The 22,064-nt window shown below is 45.9% G+C and overlaps 1 protein-coding gene across 1 annotated transcript in view; it reads right to left on the reverse strand.

Moving 5' to 3' along the window:
• Positions 1-467: 467 nt before the first annotated feature.
• LOC128419251 (IgGFc-binding protein-like) overlaps positions 468-22,064 on the reverse strand; it is a 29,559-nt gene continuing 7,962 nt past the window's right edge. The window contains exons 6-18 of the mRNA XM_053399696.1: positions 20,535-21,114; positions 18,939-19,138; positions 18,595-18,628; positions 17,446-17,774; positions 14,810-15,383; positions 13,390-13,991; positions 12,213-12,777; positions 10,318-10,895; positions 8,053-8,623; positions 6,065-6,264; positions 3,294-3,674; positions 1,929-2,255; positions 468-648 (exon numbers count right to left, since the gene is read on the reverse strand). Coding sequence (XP_053255671.1) covers positions 1,965-2,255; positions 3,294-3,674; positions 6,065-6,264; positions 8,053-8,623; positions 10,318-10,895; positions 12,213-12,777; positions 13,390-13,991; positions 14,810-15,383; positions 17,446-17,774; positions 18,595-18,628; positions 18,939-19,138; positions 20,535-21,114 — 4,905 coding nt within the window. The 3' untranslated portion in view covers positions 468-648; positions 1,929-1,964. The remainder of the gene's footprint in view (positions 649-1,928; positions 2,256-3,293; positions 3,675-6,064; positions 6,265-8,052; positions 8,624-10,317; positions 10,896-12,212; positions 12,778-13,389; positions 13,992-14,809; positions 15,384-17,445; positions 17,775-18,594; positions 18,629-18,938; positions 19,139-20,534; positions 21,115-22,064) is intronic.

The following is a 22,064-nucleotide window of genomic DNA, read 5'->3' on the forward strand; positions in this document are numbered from 1 at the left end:
ATGATCAGATGCCTCAAACGGACCTCTGGTACCACTGTATTTGTATATGTGCTGCTTATTTTAGGGAACCTAGCATATTTTTATATTGCTTTATTTATATTTTATACTGCTTTATGCATGTATTTTGTATGGCTATTTATTTTATATCGCTTGTATATAAAGCAATGTTTTGTGGGACACACCTTTTCTGCTGCATTTATACCGTTCTGTTCCATTAGGAACGGTTTTATTTCGTAAATAATTGTAGCGGTTTTGTCTCTTTTTACAACTGTGCATTGTAGTCTGCCCTTGGACCTTGGACTTAAGGCTGAAGAACACTGCTCTAGATCATATTGCTTCCTTGCCTTCTTGCTTGAACATCGCCATGAGTTTCCTCCCAGACCTCTCACATCTCTGCATATTCCCAGAGTTAAAATCATGCCGACAAAGTGAAGTTTGCAAAAAAAAGCTTTATTGATTCTTAAGCAAAAGTGTCATCATTTTATTAGGCAGTCAGAGTAAACCTGATAACAGGTTGAGCAACATTGAACTGTGAAGCCAGGGAATATGCCACACCAAGGAATTTTGCCTGAGAACCTAAATGCGAAGTTTCTCCCAGAAGCAGCATAGGGAAGGGTTCATTTTGCTTCAGGCACCTTTTAGGCCTCACTAGAAGAGAAAATTGTGAAGAAGGCAATGTGAGTGTATTTATGTCTCAGTGAGAAACTTCCCAATGCTTCCCGCAGCACTGTAGAATTTTATCTAACATGTAACGGCTCAATTTGCAATGACTTTGCTCTCTGAGTGTAATTAATCAATTACTCCTGGTTTTACAACTTGCTTATTGCTACCAGATGCTATTTTTTTCTGTCAGTAGGCAATAACTGCCTGCCATCCAGCCTGCTTTCTGGGGAAAGGGCTGCATGGCAGGAGCTGCCTTGTCCTCCTGGCCTGGACACTGTCACCTTCTCTGCTCCTGGATTTGATCTGGGATGTAAGGACGCTTCCAGGGAGAGGCTGCTCTGTTTAAAAGACAAGAACTTAGAAAACTCCAAGACCCGTAACTTGAAGAGTTGAGTCTGCGTTTGAGTTTTCCATCCTTCCTCTTATTCCTGGTTTCACCCCTTTTGTGTCATGACCTTTTAGACTGCAAGTCTGCAGGCAGGGATTTAATAACCAATTTTTGAAAACTGCTCTGAGTGCCTTTTTAGCTAATGAGCAACTTTCCATGGCCTTACTTCTGCTAAAAGACTGATACTGATACATTGGAAAGATAATACAGCCGTGCCTTGGTTCCCGAATGGCTTAGCTGCCAAACAAATTGGCTCCCAAATGCCACAAACCCAGAAGTGAGTGTTCTGGTTTGTGAACATTTTTCAGAAGCCAAACATCCGACACAGCTTCTGCTTAAGTGCAGGAAGCTCCTGCAGCCAATCAGAAGCCATGCCTTGGTTTCTGAACGGTTTCGGAAGTCGAACAGACTCCCGGAACAGATTAAGTTCGAGAACCAAGGTACCAGTGTACCATGCCCCCCTTTGAATGAAGAAGAGTTTGGATTTGATATCCCGCTTTATCACTACCCTAAGGAGTCTCAAAGCGGCTAACATTCTCCTTTCCCTTCCTCCCCCATAACAAACACCCTGTGAGGTGAGTGAGGCTGAGAGACTTCAGAGAAGTGTGACTAGGCCAAGGTCACCCAGCAGCTGCATGTGGAGGAGCGGGGAATTGAACCCGGTTCACCAGATTACTAATCTACCGCTCTTAACCACTACACCACACTGGCTCATGAAGGATAGAAGATATGACCACACTTGCAACATGCAAATGGATTCCTTTTAGACATAGAGTATGTATGGATAAATACAATGATATTTGAAATCCATTTATTAAAAAAGCAAAATGACTTCTTAATAGGTATATATACTTGTTAGAATAATTGCAACACTTACTTGTCCTCTTTGGTCAAAGACCTTTCTCAGAGCCACTCACTTAGCACAGAATTCCCCCTCCTTCCAGACAGCAATGACCTCAAACAAGCTTCTTGCTACCTTCCCACTGGGCAGCTTCAGGTCATCAGCACGATTTCCATTGAAGTTCCCACAGGAGGCACAGAGCTTTGCTGCCAGGCTTTTACAGACTTGCGTCTTCATTTCCCCACGAGGTCCGAGCAGAATTTTTACTTCAGAGGCCAAATGAATAGTTATCCCGTCTTGAGAGAGGCTCACGTGGGCATCTTCAGAGACCTTTGCTGGGAGCGTAATTTTGCGCCCATTAGCCTGAAGTGCAGAAAAGGAGGGGGGAAGGTGTTGGGTTAATGGGTGGAGCAGGGCAGGGAAACCTTTTCAGCCTGAGGGCCACATTCCCTTTTGGGAGGGCCACGTGCCAGTAGTGGGTGGGACCAGAGGCAAAAGAGCCGAGGCAATGGATGGCCGCACACTTATCTTTGTATAAAAGGTAAAGGGACCCCTGACCATTAGGTCCAGTCGTGGCTGACTCTGGGGTTGCGGTGCTCATCTCACTTTATTGGCCAAGGGAGCCGGCGTACAGCTTCCAGGTCATGTGGCCAGCATGACTAAGCCGCTTCTGGTGAACCAGAGCAGCACATGGAAACACCATTTACCCTCCCGCCGGAGCAGTACCTATTTATCTACTTGCACTTTGACGTGCTTTCAAACTGCTAGGTTGGCAGGAGCTGGGATTGAGCAACGGGAGCTCACCCCGTCACGGGGATTCGAACCGCCAACCTTCTGATCGGCAAGTCCTAGGCTCTGTGGTTTAATCCACAGCGTAGGCTATAATTATGTCAATTTTTTATATACATATATGTTGGAAGCAGTCCAGAGTAGCTTGGGCAACCCAGTCAGACAGACAGGGTATAAATAATAAAAGGATGATAATTGAATATGATGTCCCTTCTCTATTATCCATCTAGGCAACCAATATGCATTATTCCTGCTGACGTGCTATGATAAGAGGTGTGGCCAAGGAAGGGGGAGTGACCCGGGAAGAGTCCCATGGGCCAGATAGAGAGGACTGGATGGCCTCAGTTTACCCTCTCCTGCTTTGGTCAATGTGGTGATCTCTGGATGCTGCTCAACTACAATTCCCAGCGTCTCTCACCTTGCCAGGATGACTAGTTGCTTAAAGAAGCCTGTTGCTCTATTGGTGAAAGCCTAGCAAGGCTTTGCACTTGGGCAGCACAACATTAAATCTACTCAGGGTAGATCCACTGAAATGAATGGACCTAAGTTAGTCCTGTCCATTGTGTGTGACTAACATTGGACGCAAACCAGGATCCTGCACCGGGAACTTACCCATGCCTCCTTGTTCGGTTTTACAGTGAGAAACAGGCATTTGAAAAATACATGTATCGTTGTCACAGCTGGCAAATCCCAGCTGTTGTGTTTGTCGACAACTGCCACGATCTTGAACCAAGAGGGGTCACTGCCATTGCAAAGGGTAGCAACCTCGTAAGCCCCTAGATATAGAATTTTCCCAGAGACACCGTCAAAGGAAGTCACGTGTGCTCCAGGGAGGACGGCACATTCTCCATTCGGCCTTATGCAACCGCGCACACCGTTATGGAGGGCACAGATTTCTCCTTGCTGGCAACTGTTTTCTGCACAAACCAGTTGGCCTGATGGGCGGCAAGTGCATTTTTTCAGGCAGTCTTCTGAGACAATATTCTCTCCAGCCTGTAAGATTTACAGCCCAAGAGAGAGGGAGGGGAGAAAAAAGAATTAAAACTTAAATGCAAATGTTTTAAAATATTATTATTTTTAATTCAACATGAACAAGCCTGAGTACTTAGAATTACCTCTATAAAGCTACAATCTAGTACACCAGTGCTGCATAAATGATAAATTGATAGTAAAATGGATATTAAAATAGGTCACATTTTGTACTTTAATACGTTTACTCATACTATTTTTGCATGAACTCTACGCCATGCTAATCAATGGATGTGAAACTGACATAGACCAGAAAGAGACTGATATATCTATCCCTGTTAACAACAGAGACATTCAATGGAGCAGAGAATAGGGAAGAATCTAATCTGGAGTCTTCGAAGGGTCTGGGCAAGCTTACAGATTTATATGCCATAGCATTCTGCATATAACATTATCAGGATCACAAAAAGTCCCAGAAGCCTTTCAGATTTTTCTGGCCCCTTGTCAAACTCCAAAATGGAAGCAAATAACTCCCCCTCCCCAAATACAGTGGGCAGTTCTGGACTCAGTCCATCCATCCTCTCACTAACTCCTTTGTGCTCAACATGTTTGGAGGTGAAACCCTGTTCTTCAGGGGTCAAATAAAGCTTTGTTATACAGCTGAGGTTATATAGCTCTGTTGGAGCACAGCCTGGACAAGGAATAGAGTGTCCATCTGTCCTCCTTTGCAGTCCTCTGTTTGAAGGCATACTCTGTTTGAAGGCCTGTCTACTGTCCAGTATAAAGAATCATAAAAAGGGAAAACAGGAGTTATTGCCCATCAACAGTTCAGTGCAGATCAGTGGCGTGCAGTCAGTGGACTAGGGGACTAGGCTAATCTCTTAAATGTACCCCTGCCACCTCCTTCCTGAGTCCTGGGAAGTTTCTGCCCAGCTTAGGGAGGGAGGCACGATGCTCACCTGCACTACGTCTCTCCCCCCCCATCACCCTCGCAAGCTGGCACCTCTGGCCCTAACTGTTCCCCTAAGAAAACATTCACCACACGCCACGGGTGCAGATCACCTGGTCGCAGCCTCTCCCACTCTGGCATAATGTATTGTATTCCTACTTAAATGATACTAATTATTTCAGATGTTAGGTTTTCTTGTGTCCATCATCTCCAAGGATTTTCACACAGCCAGTTGCTTATTACAGGTTCCATCTCTTGGCTCCTCAACTACCCAAGGAGGAAAGTGCTTTTCTTATCAAAGGTTCTCTGCTGTGATGTGCAGGTCTTCTTGGTTACCTTTGTTATAACCTCAGGTCTCCCTCGCCACCTATCTCTTTCTCCTTCCCAGCTGTTCCTCTCACATCTGCTTCCCTCAGCCTCCCTCCTTGGCCTCTCCAACAGCCAGCTTTCTCTCGCTGTCCTCCCTCTCTCCATCAGTTTCACTGGGCCAGAGGCTGCCTCCCTCTATTCTTATTGTATCTCCTTTGCTCCACAATCTTGGCCTTTATCAGCAACTCTTTCTCCTTTTCATCTCTCTGTGTTTTGCTGCTGCTGTCAACCTCACCAGCTGTCCTTTATGAGGCCAAGGTGGGTGTGAGAAGGTGACAAGCACCCTTTAACATGGTGTGCTCCTTCAAGCCTCTCACTTATAAGCATGCATATACTGGTACATTTGCCTATCTTAAAGGTAAAGGTAAAGGGATCCCTGACCATTAGGTCCAGTCGTGGCCGACTCTGGGGTTGCGGCGCTCATCTCAGTTTATTGGCAGAGGGAGCTGGTGTACAGCTTCCGGGTCATGTGGCCAGCATGAGCCGCTTCTGGCAAACCAGAGCAGCGCACGGAAACGCCATTTACCTTCCCACTGGAGCGGTACCTATTAATCTACTTGCACTTTGACGTGCTTCCGAACTGCTAGGTTGGCAGGAGCAGGGACCGAACAACGGGAGCTCACCCCGTCACAGGGATTCAAACCGCCGACCTTATGATCAGCAAGCCCTAGGCTCAGTGGTTTAACCCACAGCACCACCCGCATCCCTTGCCTATGTTACTGTTGTGAAAATTTGAGTTCAGCACAAAGTAATGCATGAGTGGCAATCTGAAGGAGGGAAGAGATACTAGCCCTCACAGACTCACTAAGGGCTCATGTAGACTTCCGCTTGTCCCTTGCCTAGATGTTTTCCACTTGTCCTGTGCTTTCCAAGCTGTTTTGCCTTTGCCTCACCTCTTCCCCTTGGAAAACCCTTTCCATAATGCTAAATTGGAGCAATCGCCAATCTGCAGAATACCTAATTGCCATTTGTTCCAATTTAGCGCTAAACCATGGGTTTTCCTGGTAGAAAGCGGCAGGGCAAAGGGAAGTGTGGGTGAGCTCTTAAAGTGGCACATTCACACAGACACAACAGTTTCCACAAGTGCTGGACTTACCTTGATGTAGCGCCCCTCATGCACGCAGCCACAGTTCTCCATTGCCACGCACCTGTCACCGTCAAACAGGTAGCCACTGTCACACTGACAACCTTCGAAGCATTTCTTTGAACATTGGCCTGGAGTGGACAAGCTGGTGCAGGTGGAACCACAGGTCCTTGTACACAACTCGTAGTGGCTGTTGGGTGGGCAAGTGAGAGCTGAAAAGAAGGAGAGAGAGGACCTGGGGTTATAGGAGGCAGGAACAGTCCAGGCAGGTATAGCTAACCATTCTTAAATTCTGAAGCATTTCATCCATACGGGACACCCCTCCACTCACCATTCCATCTCTGGCTGCTTTACTGTCCCGTATCAGGGCTTATATTTAAGGGCAGCAATAAAAGGACATAGGTGCTGCATCGTCAAAATGAGGGCTGGAGAAGCAGGCCAGATCTTTATTTTCCCCAACCCCGCAGGACAACTTTGACAGGTGAGTGGGACCACCTACCTGCCCATCATCTGATGTCATAATGATGCCAGGTGCTTCACACGTGTCAAAGTTGAAAGAGATTGCAAAGTGTGTCCCAAACACCCAACAATCTGCAAATTGACACGGGACTGGGAAGCACACAGTGCTTCCAGCTGGTGGTGGAGCATTTGGAAAGCACTTGCACAAAGCGGTTTGTAAGTCCTGTGCTCAGTGCTTCTCAAATGCCAGGCACAATGTGCAAAGCTTGCAAAGCACTTCCAAAGCTCCTGGAAAACCATGACTCGGTTAGCAGGGCCTGCAAAGCCCCTTTTGGCCAAGCCTCATTCTTACCTGTGCCACACCTGACATCATAGCTGATATCAGGTCCATGTAGGGCAAGTGGGTGTAGTTTAACCAAAATGGCTTAATAGGCCAAATGGAGCAGTGTGGAGGGTCTCACCCTGATCTAAATGCCAGACCCTTCAAGTGTCCCTATTTTCCAGGGACAGTCCCGGATTTACAGAAGCCATCCCGGTTTCTGATTTGATGCCAGAATGCCTTGCTTTTCTTTAGGACATCCCTATTTTCATCGGAGGGAATGGAGTTATGTGACCACCGAGCCAAGGAGATAATAATAATAATAATAATAATAATAATAATAATAATAATAATAATAATAATTATTATTTATACCCCGCCCATCTGGCTGGGCCTCCCCAGCCACTCTGGGCGGCTTCCATAAAAACCAAAAATACAGTAAAATATCACACGTTAAAAACTTCCCTGAACAGGGCTGCCTTAAGATGTCTTGTGAATGTCAGGTAGTTGTTTATCGCTTTGACATCTGCTGGAAGGGCGTTCCACAGGGCGGGCGCCACTACCGAGAAGGCCCTCTGCCTGGTTCCCTGTAGCTTTGCTTCTCGCAATGAGGGAACCGCCAGAAGGCCCTCGGCGCTGGACCTCAGCGTCCGGGCAGAATGATGGGGGTGGAGACGCTCCTTCAGGTATACTGGACCGAGTAACTATATAACCTTTAGAAGACATCTGAAGGCAGCCCTGTATAAGGAATTTTTTTTTATAAGTTTAATGTTTTATTATGTTTTTATATATGTTGGAAGCCACCTTGAGTGGCTGGGGCAACCCAGTGAGATGGGTGGGGTATAAATAATAAAATTATTGTTATTATTATTATGGAGCAGGACATCCCTATTTTCATTGGAGAAATGTTGGAGAATATGAAATGCTGATTTAAATGTTGACCATGTTCTCCCACTGTGCTCCTCCCAATGGCATATATCAAAGTGGCTGTCTATTCTGACACAGTGGAGTAGCCAATATGGTGCCCTACAGTTGCTTTTGGACTCCAGTTCCCATCAGCCCAAGTCAACATGGTCAATGGCCAGAGTTGTTGGGAGCTGTAGTCCAGCAGCATATGCAGGGCAACATCTTGTCTAATATAGCAGAATGAATATTTTAAGCATCAGTGTGAGTGGGTGGGATAAAAAAAAAGGTGGTATTTCAGGTTGCTGTGCAAACTTACGGCAGAAATTGTTTGTTCTCCAGGCTCCAATTGTAACTCCTGCAGCCTGACATACAGTGACGTAGGCCTGGATGCTCCTACAGAGAGTTTCTCTGGCACCATTGGCTGCACACATGTCATACAGACAGTGGTTGAAGAATTCAGCAGGGTCTACCAAGGAGTGACAGCTCCTGAAGGGGCCGGATTTGGCTTGGATCATTCCGCAGGAACTGTCCGGTCGGTACGGCGCTGTCTTGGCTGCATCACAGATGGGGCATTTATCTCCACAACCATCGGAGCATCTGACACCATCAATGGGAACCTTCCAAGAGGCCCCAAACTCGATCACATTCTGGGTGCTTTTCCCCGTAGGTTGAGTAAAGTCATCGGTCCTGTCACTGTTGAAATTACCACAGAGGCCAGTGACATGTCCCTGGTAGTTACTGGGGACAGACACCAAGATGTACGAAAAGGTATCAAAAAGGACTTTGAGACCAAAGTCAGACTGGACAATGATATTGTTGCCTTCCTGGTTGGCCCAGAGTTTCCCATCCTTTGTCTTCATGGGCAGCGTGTAGAGCTGTCCATCCACCTGCAATAACCACAGAGAAGGTGACCATGTAAGGTGACAGTTTTAAATTACTATTATTTATTATTAAATGGATTTATCAACCACATTTTGGGGGGGGATACCTCCTAACACAGTTTTCGAACTAAGGGTGTCTGCAGGCTGATACTATTTTGCAGGAGGGATTCAAACACATGCCAGAAATTTAAGTTTGCTTAATTGAAGCAGATTAAAGTACCTTTCTCCCCAGGGCAAGAAATCCACTTTTTTAAAAATGGACTTTTTGCAGGTAGGAAAGTGGTGGGGAAATCCACTGAAATGTGTGGAATGCGCAAATGTTTAACAGGAAGATGTGTAAATGCCCCTCAAGCAAATTAGGATGAATACTTGGTGACATATGACCTGCCTGAAAACAAATCAGAACAAATGCTCAGTAAAGATCAGGCATAGTCTAGCCACCGCACAAGATTTGTACGAGAAAATCAGGATGGATGCTCAATAAGGAGGTCATCTGAAGGAACCCTATATTAACACAATATCGATGCATCAAGTATCAATATATCAAATATATCAAAGCACAATATCAAAGCACAATGTTTCCTTCAACAAAACCATTAAAAGCGAGCATGAAACATACAATAATAATAATCCAGCACTACTCTAATATTTCAGAGCCAGGCCATACAATACCATTACTACAGCCCAAGTCATAATTTGTTAGCTACTAAAGACTACAGTCGAAAGGGAAATCCTTAAGGTCTATTTGAAAGAACTGAGGGATGGAGCTTGCCTGTTCTCACTCAGGATCAAATCCCACAGCTATGGTACAATTGCATGAATACATGTGCAAAATCCATGCAGCCATACCCTCAGTATAATCAAAAGCATCTTTAAAGTAGTGGTGGGTGAGTCCCTCAAGGCTCTTCTTGCATTGAATTAGGATTTTCCTGAGTTTCCCATGGAAAGAAGAACAGTAAAAACCTGGAAATTGTCCTGAGTCATTCCATGGGCTTGGAATGATTTTCCTCCACACTCCTTTCCTTGTCTCCACTTAGCAGAAGCAACAGCTACAGAACACCGAGGGGAAAGCAGAGAGAGGTTTTCCTCTCCTACCCTTCTCCCCTCCCCACCACACTTGCTTACAGTGTGATGGGGCAGAAATTTGGTCTTGTTTGCATTTGAATGGCAAACTCCTGAATTTGCACCTCCCAAAAACAATACATGAAGTGAAATGATCAATTCTCCAGATTTTACAATGCAGTTCTCCAACCGATGCATGTGTACAAAAACACATATATTTGGGGAAAATGTTCATAAATGTAATTTACTGGCCAGAACAACATATGAAAATACATTCTGTTGGAGAACGTTGCTTGCCAAAATGTGTGTATTATTTATTTTATTATTTAAAGAAGTTCTAAACCACTTAATATTTTAAAAATCTTTCAACAATCGAGACTGCGTATCACTAAAATGTTGATGGATTTCTATGAGGATTTTTTAAATTTAAAAAATCACATATTGCTGCAGAAATCTGGAGAACTGAACTTGGGGGAAATGAGAAATGGAGAGAAAACAAAATTAGCAGATTAGTCAATATCTACTGATAGGGAACGGGGGACAATGGGAGATGAAGTTCTCCCCAGGGCTCCTGAAACTGTATGTGAACTTTGTCACCATTTCTACCATGAAGAGACAAAGCCTGGAACAGGACTTACCTTGAGCTTCCATTTCATCGCCCTTTCAATGACAGCGGTGTATCCATGAAAAGAGACTGTAAGCGTCTTGGTCAGTGACCTGTCATTCTCCACCAACACCGAGAAGTTTGCCAGCTGAGAATTCTTCCCTTGCAATTTAGCTAAAGTATAAGTGCAGGTTCCTTGGAAGTTGTAGGCCCGTCCATCAAAAGTTACGTAGTGGGAGCCCAAAGCCAAACTGCATTTCCCGCACCCTACCGCATGGCAGCCTGGGACACCATCCTTTACCCTACATTCCTCGTGGGGCCCACAGGAGATTTTCTGGCATTTGACAACTCCATTGTCTGCACATTGGCAACGTTCCTGGCAAGAGGAACCAGGGTAGAAAACCTCTCCCTTCTTGTAGTAGTTGCCCTGGTGCTCACAGCCACAACTGCCAACAGGGACACACTGGTCCCCACTCAAGACAAACCCAGGCTTGCAATAGCATCCTTCCTTGCAGGACGTCATACACCCCTCAGGAGCCGAGAGACCACGGCAAGTGGCAGGGCAGCCGTTTCCGCAGAGCTCGTAGCGAGAGTTCGCTGAGCAGGCAAGGCCTGGACGAAAGGACAAAAACAGAATGTGGAGAATTTCAAGCTAGCATGTAAGTGATTTTGGCAGACACCTGGTTCTTTGGACACCTGGAGTTGAATAGGTCTGTTGTGCTCTGTTGCAGATTCTGTCTACAGAGTGACATCTGCTGGTTAGAGCAGATCCTAGTCTGACTAAAAAACAGCTTTCTCATATGGCAAGCTCGCGACTTTGTGCATTTAACTTGTGCACATTCAGCTTTATGCTCTTGGCAAATAAGAATAAATAAATGAAATGGGGGAGGAAAGGGGGCTGGGGTTCCAGGAAGAATGACTTTGGCAATCCCACATGCCATTAATAATATTTTTGGTTTATTTTTTTTTTATTTATACCCCGCCCATCCAAATGTGTTTTGATTATACACAATTTGACTTTTGCTGCGATCCCCAGAATGTAATCCCTGCATAAGTTGTGGGCTTACTGTATTTCCTATGTTACTGGAGTAGTTGAAACAACATAGATGTCTGTCTATGCAAATACTACTATTACTACCTGGCTTTGTCCTGCAACACCTAAAATTGCTGAACAATACCAAGCACAGATATTAATGATGTAAGACCATTCATAGTGTCTGGATGGATCAGACTAAGATCGATAGTGCTGCCCAGCTGTTCACTGGGATCAAGACTAAAAATTGGACAGATGTGAACCAGGGGCATGAATGATCAGGGTTGAAATGAAATTGATGTGGAGATCAGTAAATTCAAAACACTTGAAATCTAATGTCAAATTTCTTATATGACCTTTTTAACAGAGTGGATCTTTCAGGTGGATCTGAATTCTTAAGTGGTCTGTACATGCCAGGACATAAATGTTGGCTGACAAGTCCAGAGGATCAAACAAATTAAAAAATATTCCAAGTAGTCTTTGAAATCTATACACTCTGGGTTGCATCCAACTAAGCTGTACTCAAAGTTTTCCCACTGAAATGAATGGACCTGAGGTAGAATTTCCGATATTTATAGTTAGTCTGCTCTGAGCATGACTCAAGTTAGTACCAAAATAAAAACATTTGGAGAGAGGAGAAATTTTACTTCCAAACCTCAAATTTTACACTTGTCAAGGTTTGTGCAATTTGTTTTCAGCTCATGCACCTTTACATTTGGCACACAACTCCCTGCAGCAAAACATGGTAGGGGTAAAAGGTACTCGGTTTAATCCCTAGTATATCCAGATACAACTAGAAAAGGGCCCCTGTCTGAGATGCTAGAGAATGCTCTGACTTGGCATTAGGTTGCTCCTCATATTCCTATGCTAAAGCAGCACCAGGAGGTGATACTTACTGCAGAAATTGTTAGATCTCCATTGTTCAATCACAGCTCCCAGGTCCTGACACGCTGCCACATAAACACCAATGGCATCACACAGAATGCTGTGCCGGCCACGATACTGGCAGACGTCAAAGATGCAATCAGTGAAGTAGGGTGTTGGGTCGATGAGCTGATGGCATTGCCTGAATGGTCCGTCCTTTTTGATGAGGACCCCACAGAATCGATCACCCTTATAGGGGAGTTTCTGTGCCTCTTCACATGGTGGGCAATTCTCTGTGCAACCTGGCGTACAACCAGGGACCTCTGCCACCTTCCAGCTCTCTGCAAATTGGGATATGCTAGACGTTTGTCTCCCATCCTTCATGATGAAGTCATCATTGGGGTTCAAGTTGTTGTTGCCACAGAGGCCACCAACAGCGTTGGCATATGCACTGGGTACAGTGACTCTGGCGTAGCTGTTCCAGTCGAAGGTGACAATCAGGCCAAAATCAGTCTTGATGAAGCCATGAACACCACTGATATAAGCCTTTATCTTGTCTCCTTGGTAGAAAGGCAGGTTCACAAAAATGCCATTAACCTGGAATGTGATGCAAAGGAACCATCACCAGTGCTATAGTAAGTATCCAACATTGGTGAACACCAGTCGTCCAAATAAGTAGACACAGTTAAATTAATGAGCATGACTGAATTATATCCATTAATTTCAATGGGTATATTTTGAGTAAAACTATCACCACTGTCAAAATGCAAGAGCTACTTCAATGAGTGTAAATTGTATTTTGCTGTGGCAGCACCTGCACTTTGAAACCTCCCGCTCCTTGACATCAGGTAGGTAACTTTTATGTATTTTTTTTGGTGCTGGTTTAAAATAATTTGGCTTAGGCAAGCTTAGTAAGATGCATAGATGGTGACTTGCTGTAAATTCACTTAAGTCTACTATTAATTTTAATTAATTTTAAGCATTTTTAAAAGTGTTAATCAGTTGTAGCTAACTGTTCCATTATTTCATGTAAACCACCCAGAGGTTTCATTACAACCAAGTGGTGTGTAACTTCTGTGAAATAAATGAAAAGTTTACAACATTGGCTAGCCCCCACCCCCACCCTTGGAGCCACAGGCACCATTTAAAAGGATCCTGTAATGATCCAAGGAACCAACACAATGATCCAACTATTGCCCATGTCGGTACCTGGATTCTTTGTGGATACTCCTGGCTCAACATGATGGTTGCATTGTAGACTTTCAGAGTCACCACCTTGGTGTAGGAAACATCTGTGTTGCTGCTCCGGTGGTTGTTCTCCACACTGACAGTGAAAGGCTTGAGAGTCGGGTCCTTAGAGGAGAGCCCAGCCAGCTGGTAGATGCAGGTACCCATGAAGTCAAATTTCTTCCCATCAAAGGTGGTATAGTGAGGGTCCCCAGTTGCTATGCATGTAGCAGAAACACTGGGGTGACAGCCACGGACACCGTTGACCACAGTGCACTGCTCACTGGCTTTGCAGCCAGCTGGTTTGCACACCACGATGCCCAGGGTGGGATCACATGTGCAGCGGGAACCACAGGTCTCATCAGCCCAGAATTCTTCTCTAGGTTTGTAGTAGAGCCCATTGTAGGTGCAGCCACAGCTCCCGACAGGCACACACTTGTCGACGCTGAGGACGTAGCCATCGTTGCACTGGCAGGTTTCCACGCAGGGCTGTTTGCAGGCAGAGGGAGCATTGCGGTCGGCGCAGCTGGCGGGGCAGGCATTGCCACAGAACTCATAGTGGCTATTCTGAGGGCACGGCAAGGCTGTAAGGAGGAGAACAGCGGGGGTCTTAAAACTGAGAGAATGCGCTAAAGCTTCACGTTGGCAAAAGCTGATGTAATTAATGTTAGACGTACAGGTACTTTGGAAATTTATGGATGAAACAAAGCTGCTCTTTGGTGTGGTAGAGGGTGCCAGCATAAAATAAGATTCAGCTGTCAGCTTCTGTATATATACATGTTAAACATAATGGGAAACAAGATGGAACCCTGTGGGACACCACAGGCAACTCCCATGGCACTGAACAGAAGCCTCCCATGACTACTTTCTTGAAATGGCCCCAAAGATAGGAGCAGAAACACTGAAGTACAGTGCCACTAAACCTCCACCTCCCTGAGATGCTGCAGAAGGATCCCAGGGTCAACAGTATGGAAAGCCACTGAGATATCAAAATCAAGGAGAATGAGCAGGATTGCACTCCCTGCATTCAGTGCCATGACCTGGCCTGAAGCCAAACCAGAATGGTTCCAAGTAATCAGCTTCCTCCAACATGCATGAAGCTAAACTGCCGCCACCTCCCCAAGCACCTTGCCCAGAAAAGAGATATTTGCTACTAGCTGATAGACATTGTAGAACTTCTGGTACCTCGCCCTTCTCCAGTGTAGCATTAATCACTCCTTGGACCCACCCGGTCAATCCCTTATGGCTTGTTTGAAGAAGCAAAGATGGGCAAGAGCAAAGGAGGCAGGTGGTCGGCTGTGCTTCTTCAAACAGCATGTCCATATCCACAGGCTGCAATAATCTATAGGCCTTACTGAGACGACTAAGCTATTGTGTTTCTGTATAGAGGAAGAGCACTCACCACAGCCAGAGGTTGTCCTCCAATCATATATGGTGGCCCCTGATTTCCTACAGGTTTTAGCATAGGCCTCCAAGGCCTGGCAAAGCATTTTCTTGGTCCCTCCGTTGAGACACACATCATAAATACAACTATCAAAAAAGTCATCTGGATTCACTTTGGCATGGCATTCTCTGAAGGGCCCCCCTGAGGTTTGGCTGATCAGCCCACAGTAATCTTCCTTTCCATACTGCTCCCTCTTGCTCTCATCACATGTTGGGCAATTCCCTTGGCAGTGATCCCAACAAAAGGGGTCCCCGTCTTTGACTTTCCAGCTGCTGGCCCAGCTTTCGATGGAGGCAGCCTTTGTGCCATTGGGGTAGGCCATGTCATCTGCAGGGTTTTGATTGAAGTTTCCACACAGTCCGCAAATGGCCCCATAGTAACTACTGGGGATTGTGATAAGCAGATACCAGTTATAGTCATATAATACTTGGAGGCCGAAATCTGTTTGCAGGATAGCATAGGAACCACTCTGGTACAGCTTGATCTTACCATCTTCAAGGGTCAGTGGCAGGCTGGTAACGATGTCATTTAACTAAAGGCAGAATGGCAAGACAGAACGCACACAGGAATTATTGGAGGCTTTTTAGAAACCGTGCCATACAATCCCACAAAGCTTTAGGTTGCAGTTCCAACTGCACATACCTGGGACTAAGCCCCATTGAATTCAATATGACTCATATCTGAGTAGATTTGGTTAGAATTGTGTTGTTTGATGTTAAAGTTGTCATTGGGACCAGTAGCTGTATATGCAGTAGCAGCGCTTACCTGACCTCCCATTGCCAGCATCACTGCGGCTTATCAGGAAGGGGAGGGTCAAGGGGTTAGTGAGGCAGCAGAAAGGCAAACACACCAATGGTGCCAATCCAGTGCTCCTGCTGGTGCATTTTCATTGCACTGAGCTTGCTGTGGTCTCAGCCCTCCCATGAAGCCACAGTGACACCAGTGACAGGAGGTTAGGTCAGTGATGCTGCACCATCCCATTGACCAATACTGGATTTAGTATTTAACAGAACAGCCTATTTTCAGAAGAGTTTTGACAACCCCTTTGGGGTTCTTCTTCTTCTGAGATGTCATCTTCTAAGATGACACTCTTCTAGACTATATCTGTAAAAGGTTGGAGTGGGATATTTGATATCAAAGTTGGCTGTTTGTAGGTTGTATTCCTAAAAGAGATACAGACAGATAGACAGAGACACACAGACAACAGCTAAACAGAGAAAGAGAAAAGTTCCCTGTATGGAAGGAATTACCCTTCATAATGTAAATCAGGGATCTCTGCCAAATCCAGCCTGGATGTTTTTCTTATTTAATTGGCTTGGCGTTGTGCCTTTGTATTGGACTACATTTGTACTTGCTGGTGGTTGACATCATCCTGATTCATGTTTGCTGAGCTGAGTCACAGCCACCTTCTCATTCACTGACGTCTCTGTTAGCGATGGCTCATTTCATCCCAAGAGACCATGACTTATTTACATGATCAAACAACATTACGCACAACAAGGCCTTGTTTAAACATAGGCTGGAAAATCTGCATGCATGAGGAACCTGTAGGCCACCCAGATGTTCTTGGACTACAGCTCCCATCAGCCCCAGACAGCATGGCCAATAGTCAAGGAGGATGGGAGTTGTAGTCCAGCAATACTTGGAGGGACACAGGTTGCCTATCCCTGACCTAACCTATTGATTGCAGGTGACTCACAAGGAACTGAGACCTTTGCTAACTACCACTATCCATTGTTCTGCTTCGCATGACCAATGATCTATTTTTGGTAGCTTAAACTGTTCAATGGTCCTTGGGAACATTACTTGGCAAGCCAGACAAGTCAAGTGAACACTTCTGGTTTGGCAGTGCGTTCACATAAGGGGGTCCATAACCAAGCCAACTCCAAAAGTACTAACAGCTGCTCAGAACCCAGCTTGAACCCATGAGCTCAAGACAAGGATTCAAACTGTGTGTGTATTTATGCACCATTCAGTTTTCACTTTGCAGCATTTATAGCATCATTATTTAGTGTAATGCAAAGTTGTGTGTTGGCGATTACCACATTTTTCTGAATTGTATAGATATCTGAATTCTTGACACTGGCCTGCAATCATTGGCCTCTATTCCCCCTCCTTATTGTTCTTGTTCTACATTAGCCCAATATTAAGGGACGGGGTGGCGCTGTGGGTTAAACTACAGAGCCTAGGGCTTGCCGATCAGAAGGTCGGCGGTTCGAATCCCTGTGACGAGGTGAGCTCCCGTTGCTCGGTCCCTGCTCCTGCCAACCTAGCAGTTCAAAAGCATGTCAAAGTGCAAGTAGATAAATAGGTACTGCTCTGGCAGGAAGGTAAACGACATTTCAGTGTGCTGCTCTGGTTCACCAGAAGCGGCTTAGTCAGGTTGGCCACATGACCCGGAAGCTGTATGCTGGCTCCCTCGGCCAATAAAGCGGGATGAGTGCCGCAACCCGAGTCGTCCGCAACTGGACCTAATGTTCAGGGGTCCCTTTACCTTTACCTTTTAGCCCAATATTGGGCTTTCAAAGTGCTGTATAGCGGAATGAATTCCATTACACTCAGTGGGGTCATTGCCCCCTGACTATTTAACATACCCGGATTTTTCCAGTTTCCAGTTTGTGGATGGAGATCTTGTACCCATAGACATAGATGTTGGTCAGACGCACATAGGACACAGCCTGGTTGCCCCTGTTGTCATTCTTCTCATCGATAGTGAAAGGCACCAGTGTAGCATCGTTCCCACAGTACTTGGCAATAGTGTAAGAGCAGGTGCCCATGAAATCAAACTTCAAGGTGTCAAAGGTGTGATAGTGTGGGTCCCCCCAGCCCCAGCAGCTTCCTGAGAAGTCTGGGATACATTTAGCTTGGCCGTTCTCAATCCTGCATGTTTCCTTTTCTCGGCACTTCAGGGATTTACATGGATCTGAAAAGGAAGGAGGAAATATGAGAAAGTGCTAAATGCTATTTAGGGATGGCAACTATCAGTGGAGAGGTGGAGCTAAGTTTTAGGCATGGCGAAAGACAACAGGACATCTTCTTGCCAGTATATCTGTGCCATGAACAACGTTCAGGGCTGAGGTAAATTGTAGTTCAACAACATCTGGAGGGCCACAGGTTGCCCATCACTCTCTTGAACGAATCTTTCCTTACCCTTATTTACACATCTCAAGACGCCATCTATGGTTTCACAGTTCTCGTTTGCTGCACAGCTATGGGCTTCGCAGATAACCCCCTGGCCTGGGATGCAACGGCAGCTCTCCTGGCATACATTTTGCAGAACCTTTTCGTTGGGCTGATGGGAAATTTGGAAAAAAATAAAATGTAGTAGGGATAGAATATGGGCAGAATCAAATCTACAGATGTAGGTGTGTATTGCTAATAGTATCCACTAGGGCTGTACAAAGACCACCCACGGAATGGGAAGAACTGCCCTGTGTGTCCCCAGGGGCCAAGCAGGTGTTCTCTGGTGTCAGGGACTGGAATGAAGAGACGGAGGAGTGGTGGAGATCGCCTCCCCCATCTCCTGTAGCTGACAGGGGAGAGAGAGACAGTATTGAATTACAGCCAAGCTACGAGGGAGATAACAAAGCAAAGACTGGCAACCAGCCAAGCTTATATGGAGTAAGGAGATGTAAGGGGGGAGATAGAGCAGCCAGCGAACACTTCAATAGACAGCATAGAGGACCCTCCGTCCCCTAAAATGTGACGGTTGTTAAGGGTACAAGAGCAATGTATGCAGAGACCTTTGGCAACAGGAGGCTTCCGTAGGGACCGATGCTGTTGAGGAAGGGGGAAGGAGGAGGAGCCAGAGTGAGCAATTCAATCATGGAGGAAAGATTGGAATGCTTTGTCTGTTAGCGCAGTGACTGAATAAATCATAAGTAAAAGCTTCCTTGTTTCCTCCTTGAAACCATCGGGATTGGAGGGAGGCCTAACATCTGGCTGCTTTCTTCCTAAGCCCTCCTGGCTGTTCACCTCTTTGGAGCTATGTAGGCTACATGACATGTCCTGCCTCTCCTAAACTATCCTGCTGGAGGATTTGATTTGAAAAGGAAGGGAGGTAGATAAGGTTTGGAAAGCCACCTACCTTGTAGTAGCGTCCATTCTTTAAGCACCCACAGTCTTTTGCGGAGACACAGCCAACACCGTTAAAGAAAAAGCCATCATTACACTGGCAGCCCTCAGCACAGGTCTCCGGACATTTCGTAGAGTCTGTGATCTTGGCACAGGAGGTGGCGCAGAGCTGGGCGCAAATCTCATAGTGACTGTTGGCGGGGCAGCGCAGAGCTGAATTGGAACAGAAGAAAAACACTCATATTAGGCAAAAAGATACCCAGCGATACTTAAGATGACTGGGAAGCTGGAGAATGAAGTCAGAGAGTGTGACTAGTAAACTACAGAAAACACAGCCCTGCTATGCAGCCTGCTTGAGTGTTTCTGCCTGACTAGAATTATTATTAATTATTAAAAATTCGTATATTAATTAATAAATTAATTTTGTGCACTGCCCTATACCTGCAGGGTGAGCCACAAGATAAAATCACAATATAAAACACAAAATGCATGATAAAAACAAGAACAAGAACAAGTTAATAACGCCCCCTTCTACAACACATTTTAAAAGGGCATTGGATGTCAATCAGCCAAAGGCTTAGTTACAAAGTAACATTTTTGCCTGATTCCTAAAGGTGTATAATTAAGGCGAAAGGCAAACCTCCCTGGGGAGACCATTCCATAAACAGGGTGCCACTGCAGAAAAGGCCCGTTCTCATGTTGCCACCCTCCAGACCACTCGTGGAAAATGTATCCTTGAACTCAAATAATGTCTCTTGCTTGAAGGGGTGCATTTGTGTATGTGTGTATATTAGCCTACTGTGCAATGGTACAAATTACATTAAATGTTCCACCCCTGGAAGGTTATATGACACCATAATATAGTCAATTATAGAGGCTCCTACGTTTGATATGAACGTGAATTCCCCAACCTTCTCCCCTTTGGTGCGACCATTCATTATGACCAGGTCCAGCTTGTTAGACAAGCGCAACAGGCACAGGCCTGCATAGTTGCAACCCTTATCTTTTGAGTGCCTGATTTGTATAGAATGGGCTTCCTCTAAGATGGGTGGTGATTCGTGGAAGACAGGCCAATTCTAGCATTTAAGTCGCCTGCCACTATCACTGAGGCTGCAAGGAACTGATTCATCAGTTTGTCAATGTACGATTCCAGCCTAGACCAGATGTTTTTAATCAACTGCTTTCCTCTTTGAGGAGGAAGATATACTGTACATTAATTAATAACAGGCCATAGAATTTACATCTCACTAACAGGGCTATGGCCAGGTGGTTCAGGGTCGCCCTCAGCCCCTGGAAGGTTTCCTACAAGGTTTCTTACAAGAGAATGGAACTTGAGCTGAAAAGTTCTCCCCAGTGGCCTTACACTGCTGGCTCTGGCAGGAACTCATTCCTAGCCATTCTCAGCACTCTTAGCAAAGGACGGTTGCCAGGGTTTCTTGGGGGAGGTCATGACTATCAAAGTAGCATATGAGGATTTGAAATATATTGGGTGCATTTGACCACACACACCTTGGACTGTGTCCAAAAGCCATAGGGAGTCAGATCAGAGTCAGCTCTCCTTTCACCTCTCCAATTAAAAGCACAGCACTGCTCAGTCCCCAGTACTTACGACAGAAGGAAGGGCTCCTCCAGGGCTTGACAGAGACCTTGGCCACTTGGCAGGCAGACACATAGCTCTGGACGCTGTCACACAACACCTTGCTGTCCCCGCCACCCAGGCACAGATCGTAGACGCAGTTGCTGAAGTATAGCCTGGGATCGACCTTTCCGTGGCAAGCACTGAAGGGGCCATCAGATGCAGTGAGGATCCCACAGTAGTGGCGCTGTTTGAAGACCTCCCTTTTCTTTTCCTCGCAGACTGGGCAGTCGCTTCCAGAGCATCCATCTGAGCAAGATTCAACTGCCCCACGGACCCGAACTTTCCAAGCAGCGCCAAACACAGCTACGTCAGAGGCTGTCTTGCCATTGGGGAGCAGGAAGTCATCCTCCTTTTTCCCGTTGTAGTTCCCACACAGGCCTTCCACTTGGTTCTGGTAGGTGCTTGGGACTGTGACTTTTATGTCATAAACCAGGTCGTAGTTCACAATGAGACCAAAGTCAGTTTCTATCAGGACTTCGGTGCCATGCTGATAGACTCTGATCCGGTCAGCAGAAACGGTTATGGGGAGATTGTAGAACAGGCCATTCACCTGGGAGAAATAAACAGAACATCCTCTGGTTGAGTAGGGCTGGTTCTTGCAGAAATGTTGGAAGAATGTTCATGAAGCATATGCAGGGACCCTATTTTATCCCACTACTCTGATATATTAGTCCAGGCATAGGCAAACTCAGCCCTCCAGATGTTTTGGGACTACAACTCCCATCATCCCTAGCTAACAGGACCAATGGTCAGGGATGATGGGAGTTGTAGTCCCGAAACATCTGGAGGGCCAAGTTTGCCTGTGCCTGTATTAGTCCCTTTCTGTGTGTTATAGACATGAGAGGAAGAGACTTTGTGTGTATGAGCTTACTGACAAATCAGGGGGCAATAAATATCTCTGATAACAAGGAGAGATTGAAGATCTACATTGAGAACTAGGGCAGGAGAGAATCAAAGGAACCTTACCTGATGGTTGAAGTGGTTATCAAAGGACACAATGGAAGTGGGAGGGTTCTGCTCTGAATCACGCCAGTCAGGTGCAAAGCCCAGGAGACTCCAGAGGGCAGCCCCACCATTTCCTTCTTAGAAGACGAGCAGTGCCTCCTACTCACCAAGAGGCCACTGTAGAGGACCATGGGGTGGGGGTTTCTGAGGATGCATCAGATCTGGCCTTCAAGGAGTGTGCAGCAGCTGTTGTTGCTTCTGTGACAGAAGCAGGCAATGCATTTTTGAAGGCCAGGTGTGCTGCCCCTATGGATCCTGCCACCTGAGGCCTTCCCTCATGGGTGAGCTTGTCCTGGTTATTGGACTCCAACTCCTCTCAGCCTTAGCCTGCAGAATCAATCGTCAGGTATAACAGGAGTTGGTCCCATCTGGAGGGACACAGGATCCCCATCTCTGTTTTAAGTGCTCTGCCCATTCATAAATTTACCAGAGACAGAATCGCAAGACTTTCCCCTCTCATACATGGATAGCTCCCAGTGCCAATCTGATCTACTG

This window comes from Podarcis raffonei, chromosome 8 (assembly GCF_027172205.1).
Source record: "Podarcis raffonei isolate rPodRaf1 chromosome 8, rPodRaf1.pri, whole genome shotgun sequence".
NCBI classification, from domain to species: Eukaryota; Metazoa; Chordata; class Lepidosauria; order Squamata; family Lacertidae; genus Podarcis; species Podarcis raffonei.